At 48.9% G+C, this 6516-nt stretch overlaps 1 protein-coding gene across 1 annotated transcript in view; it reads right to left on the bottom strand.

Annotated features, from left to right (window-relative positions):
* ITPR1 (inositol 1,4,5-trisphosphate receptor, type 1) overlaps window positions 1-6516 on the bottom strand; it is a 162150-nt gene that overhangs the window by 2931 nt on the left and 152703 nt on the right. The window contains 1 exon segment of the mRNA XM_010159814.1: window positions 3217-3378. Coding sequence (XP_010158116.1) covers window positions 3217-3378 — 162 coding nt within the window.

The raw sequence follows: 6516 nt of genomic DNA, 5'->3' as shown, positions 1-6516 counted from the left end.
CGGCTGGGACTTTCTAAAACTGTTTCTAAGATAAACCTCATGCTGGAAACGCAAAGAGGCAATGAGGACTTCATTTTCATAAGGTCAATTTACACTAATTAGATTCACTAAGCAAACTAAGAGGCAGGAATTCACACTGCTAATAAACGGATTCAGAGGACACACGAAATAAAAATGGGAAGACAAGAGCACAGTGAAACGGGACTGTAACGGGTATGTTTCCTGCTGTGCAGACAAACACCATGATGCCGGTGTTTGTAGATGACGTGGCTTTTAAAAAAAAAAGGGAAGAATAAGGCAACCGGGCATAAAACAGAGAGAGAAATGCAACTGCGATGCTGATGCAGGACAACACTGATCCTGCAAGATGCATAATGCTCGTCCCGAGGGCACAGGGCTGCAAGATGGATAATTTCTACTGCGTTACCTGGAATGTGAATCTCTTGCAGAAGCTTTACAGCTGCAGCAACTCTGTGCTGGGCCCAGCGGGCAACGAAAGCCACATGCAGCGTGTTGCAGGGGAGCTGTCAGCTACTGGAGCAACGCTGACAGGATGGTAGAACGAAACTGAGGGCCTGAAGTTCATCTGACTCAAACTGGTAACTCCAACAATCTTACCTAACTGCACAGCCGCACGCTGCCTCGTTCCAAAGGCTACTCCAAAGGAGTTAGCTCCAGGAACGGGAGCAGGGCAGGTGCAAAGCGCCCGAGCAGGATACAGGCCACACGGCACACACGGACAGGTTGGGGCTGCCTGCTGTGCTGCTCGCCAGCCGCTCGACTAACGCCAACACCTGAGCCGCAGCTCCAGCCATGAGTCACGCTCACGGCGACGGAGATCTGGGGTCCCGGCTGGTGCGAGGGGACCGTCCTGAGTGAGAAGCTGGCGTCTCTTGGAGATGCCTCACACTTAACTGACATCGGAGGACGGCGCTGGAAAGGACTTCTGGGTGTTTGCGTCTAACCCCCTGCTGTTGCAGACAATTATGCTGTAATCCTCTCGCACAGAATGGAAGTGATCAAGATTTTAATGGCTCTTGGTGCACGTCCCTGAAAGCAGGCTGCTGGATTTCAGTTTCTAACAATTACAGTCTCCAGAAACCTAACGAGCTTGAAAAGCAAATCAATGAGAGGTTTTCCCTTTATTGAATTACGAGAAAATAAATACAAAGAAAAGTTCCCTGAGTTAGTTCCTTTTCCTGAAGACAGTTCCTGATCAGGAGGAGGGATATACTGGTCTTGTCACATAATTGGAGCATCCTGCAACTTAAGCAGGGCTCTCAATAACGGTACTTAGGGGAATTCCTAAAAGCTATCACAACATTAATGAAGCTGGTTTCCTCTTTTGCTTTTACAGTCAAATAGCTCTCTAAAAGCTAAACCCTTCATTCTTATTTTCACAAAGAGCACGAAGGGTTTTTAGTGCTTGGTCAGCCAAGAGCTGCAAGCTTCAGAAATAAATGCATTCTGGTCCAGAGCTGGCTGCGGCCGATGGAAAGACTCCTGGTGACTGCAGACCACTTTGAGTCAGACCCTTCAACAAGAAGACGCAAGACACATGTTTCAAGATAATTGTTTCCAGGCAAAAGAGCAAAACCACTACCCGGCAAGAATTAAAGGACAGACAAAAGAGCAACTGCCTCTATCCTCCATCCTCAAAACCGACTAGAGCAAGGGGTTCATGGCACAGTGGCTGAAAACTAATTACAGCCAAGAGCAGCAAGATTTCCCGCTCCCAATCCTATGTGTTAATCCCTTCCTTGCGCTCCATGGGGTGTTGGGGAAAAAGGGCCCAACCCCATCCGAAATGCAGAGCATGATCGGAAGGCAGGGAGCCGGGATCTCACTCAATACTGGCTTCCAGACTCTCATGTCCCCACGAAGGTAACTGGCTTACAGAGAAACCAGGCCAACCCAGATCAGAGCTGGGGAGCAGGAATCCAGTTAGATTGGAGAGAGTTGTGCCAACCACGCTACAGTAGATGGACAGCATCAGAACAGAGAACAAACCAAATCTGTTGGCCATTTCTGCCTTGTGCAAGTCCATTGATTGCCCCGGGATACCATCATGTGCAAGTCAGTAATTAATTTTATCCACTGCCGATATCTGCATCAACTTAACTAAGTGAACCATCTGGCTCAGGTTATTAATCCATAAAGATAAGCAGCATCACTTTGCTGCCACAAACAGCTCCCATCAGGGCAGGTGACAGCCTTTTCCCTTTGACTTCCAGTTAGGCTGTAACCCGTACGGACAACACGAAATAAAGCCCTGCTGCCTCCATGGCTTTTACAACACCACCACTGGGTTCGGGTTGGGAACGATCCTTACGATCCCCTCAAGCTCCAGCCAAGCCAAAAGTTAACACAAGTCCTCCAACTCTTGCTGCAGAAAGAACTGCTGCACCGAAAAAATACCCAGAGGTCTCTGCAGCATTCAGATGCTAAGCAGCAGCACAAAGAATTCTTGTGAGTACGTCAGTCTATGCTGCAGCCTAAAGCATGACAGCAACCAAAGTCTGTCTGCATCAGCAGCGAGCGATAGCACAGAGGAGACCGGCGAGATAACCACTCAAGTATTCCTCCAGTTTCTCAGTGGGTTTTGAGGTCCGCACAGCAACACGGCACTTCGATCAGTATCACACCCTCTGACTTAGAGGATCATGCGAAGGTCTTAGGTTTAAAACCTGTAACACCACAGCATGACAGCAACCAAAGTCTGTCTGCATCAGCAGCGAGCGATAGCACAGAGGAGACCGGCGAGATAACCACTCAAGTATTCCTCCAGTTTCTCAGTGGGTTTTGAGGTCCGCACAGCAACACGGCACTTCGATCAGTATCACACCCTCTGACTTAGAGAATCATGCGAAGGTCTTAGGGTTAAAACCTGTAACACCACCACCACATACACACAGGCTGCCTGCACCGTGAGGACTAAGTTAACTGCAGCTTTGATTTTTTAAAGCAAGTTTTCCCTTCCTGGGGGTGGCCACTTAGGACTACACAGGTTCGGTGAGCACTGCCAGGCAGGTCAGCAGGGCCAGAGGGCTTTGGAAGGACATTTTGTTTGCTCTCTTCTTTCCTAAATACAAGTTACTTTAGAAAAGTCCTTCACGGGGTTTGCAGAAGCCACAGAGCTTGGTACCACAGGCTTGCCAGGCCTTTGTCCTGAAGGTACCAGCGCGTGGCCGCACGCTGGCAGCAGCTCTCCCTTACCTGATCTTTCAGCTCGGACAGCTGGCCAGAGAGGTTGGTCACAAGCTTCATGGTGGACTCCAACTTCTCCTGCAAGTTCCTCAGCTCGTTCTGCTCTCCTTCCGCGTCGCTGCTCACAAGCGACATGGCCCGCATCCGGGGGAACCAGTCCAGGTTTCTCTCCTGAGAATCACACACGAGCTCACAATTAGCATTTGCCAAATGAAAACCTGCACCCGAGAGGCTGAGCGCAGACCTTGCCGAGCAGGGACATTCCTCAGGTACACAAGCTCTGTAGTTATTTTCATTTGCATCTCACTGGAAAGTTTGCTAAATTGCTTGCTAGAGGCCACAAGGCATGTCAGGCACAGACACCAAACATTAAGGCTGCTTATTGTTGGCTGTTCCTCTCCAGCAACTCACTCTCCCCAGCCGCTTCTCTTTCAGATACATTTCGGTGTAATACGTGAACACTGGACAATAGACCAGCCCGGATTTCATGTCCAGACAAGCGTTTTCCAGTGCTAGCAATCTGCCACCGTCTTTAATTTGGGTTTGTTGGAGGTTTTCTGCTGGTAAAGACGGTCTGTTTTCTTTGGTCAAGCAAAGTTTGGCTGTGCTTTCTAATGAAAGAAGCCACATTCTACCCGGAAGTACTTTCAGAGTTGAAAAACTTCCTTTTTAATGGAAAAAAATACAGAAAATAAAATAAAAAATAATATTCCAATAGCTGGCTCAGGCTAAAATGTGGGACAGATTAAGTTACAGTAAATCACTTATAATAAATTTCCATTCAGGCATACAAATTCTCTAATAGTCGATGTTTAAGCTACAGTCAGGAACTTCAGTGGACACGTGCTCTGTTTTATTAATATACACAGAGAGGCTCACACATACACTCACACACACGCCAGTGACGTTAAAAATAAAAGTAGGAACGGAATAGAAAGCCACAAAAGAGGAGGAGGGGTGCATACCACATCTTGACACCTTAAATTTCAACACCGAACTGGTTTCCTATCTAGTCTGGTTCTCCTCCCACGCTGGAGATACTCTCTGAAATGGAAGTCAAGCGAGCGCTGGATGAGATAAGGATGTGTGCACTCTCGCAGGTGACACTGCAACAACCGGTGATGTTTTGAACAAACCAGATGGAACCCTAACAGCATACTGGACTAACAGTATCCCAAACCGGAGACTGATCAACATCCCTGCTTAACGGCAACCCAAATCCATCCCGCTTCACAGGCTCTTCGCTGGGCTTCCCCTCCAACCTACGGCTTGTTTTTACGGCACTGCAAACTCTGGCTTTTTGCCATTCCCTGCCTAAATCTCTGACTCGAACCCGCTCCCCCATCTCTCTGCTCCCCCTCCATGCTCACTCACTCCTTAGGAGCATCCATCCTGCTTCAATCAGGGTTGTGCACCTCTACAAAGATTTACAGTCACGTCCTTTCTGCAATTCAGATGTGATGCCAAGATTCATCATTTTAAATTAGTTGCTTCTGATCTGCTCGGAGTTTAGTGCTGCCGAGATTAAAAGGCAGAAAGCAGGCCCTTTCCCATGCAGCGCACCACAGGATTCCCACATGATGCAGAACTGCCAGGAAGGAGGTTTTTTCTCCTGATCTCTGTTTACAGGGCAGATGGTTTCTGCTAGTAAAAGAAAAAAAAATATATATATATACAAAAAATATGCCTTTATCAGGACAAATGCCAAAATATTTTGGACTTTAGGAAACGACAATCCCACAATTAAGACTTAATAGCAGTAACAGGCAACATTTCACTGCATTCTTCCAGCCACAGTAAAATCCTCGTTAGGGAAGAGAAGGCAGGCTCGTCCCTTGAGCTCAGGTCCAGCACCTCCCCCTCAAAGTATTTCCCTTCCCCACCCAGGAAAAACAAACTAAACCAAGGGCTCTTCCCCTCCCTGCTCTCCTCCAGGCGAGAGGTTTTCGAGGACAAGAAAACTTTGACTAAAATGCAGTTTATAGTCGCAGGTTTGCCTGGAGCCTCAAGTCCATGTCCCGAGGTTTCTAGGCAGATGCAGGAGCAGAGCCCTGCCCAGGCCCTACTTGCAGTGGAAATACTGATATTTTACTTGTGCCCAAAGGGGTGAGCTTTCCCAGCCCATACCCAGAGCACTGCCAGGCCCCATCCTTGTGAAGGATGAAAGGAACAAGGGAAGCAGAACCTGCAAACACCAACCTTTCCCTGCCTACACCATTTTATGAACAAGTACCCAAAGCTTTTCTAACGCTGCTTTGCAACACAAGCAGATGCTGTAGCTGCTGCAGAGGCTGCAACTCGGTCATTACAGGCAGGGGAGGTGATGGGCAGTCTCGGGTGGTGAAATCAAACCTGCAAGGGCTGTAGCACTGACAGCTTCTGCAACACACTGGTTTTCTGAAAGCCCCAGCTCTTGAACTGAGTATGGGAAATCTTGGCTTTCACGTGAATAAACAACAAAGTGCCTCTCCAGTTCTCATGGCAATGGTGACAGATTATAACCAAAATCTCTCCATGTGTCACAAGCTGAGAAAGAAGGCTAATGAAAAGGAGACAAGACTCACGGCTCCCCAGGCAGTCTCCTGAGCTGTGAGGGCAGGACTCCTTTTTGAGCCCAGAACCAGCAATACACCTGCTAAGTCCTGATCCATCTGTGAAAGAGTTCATGGGGGCACCTGGAAAATTTCTGTGCAGAGACAGGCTTAGGGAAGGACACATCACTTCGTTGGCCCACCTCACTGTGCGGGACCTAACCTGCACTCCTGTTCAGCTTTCATGGAGCTTGTTGGCACAACTCAACCCCAAAGTTCACCCGGAAGTGTCCAGCTGCCACCCAGCAAGAAATAAGGGGATGTCCGCTCCAACAGCCTACGCAAACACCCCGAGGTGAGGAACCGTGGGGACAGATGTGCAGGTGAAACTGCATCGACACAGGTAAAACAGGCACCAGTGAACTCGCTGACCCGGGGTGGCTGCTGGGACCTCTCCAGAGAGGGCAGCAGGGATGCTGCCAGCACACAGGGACACACCTCCTCCTCTTTGCACACAGGATCCTGCACCCCTTTGCTCTGGCTTCGCATGGGAAGCTTTCCGCCTGTTCCTACGACCTCCTCCAGCACTGCAGGGAGAAGCTGGAGAGCCTGGATGTGACCAGCCTGCTGAAATGCAGGCTTGTGCATGAACGCCCATCCCTGGGTGGGAGGGTGCGTGTGTTTTCTTTAAAATAAATAAATAATGATGCCTCAAGCGGAGATGGTGAAAACGGAAATAAGCAGGAACGCAGAAAGGTCAGTGGCTGCCGAGCCCGCT

Source organism: Eurypyga helias, unplaced genomic scaffold (genome assembly GCF_000690775.1).
Source record: "Eurypyga helias isolate BGI_N326 unplaced genomic scaffold, ASM69077v1 scaffold29349, whole genome shotgun sequence".
Classification (NCBI taxonomy): domain Eukaryota; kingdom Metazoa; phylum Chordata; class Aves; order Eurypygiformes; family Eurypygidae; genus Eurypyga; species Eurypyga helias.
This window is presented reverse-complemented; position numbering and strand designations above follow the sequence as displayed.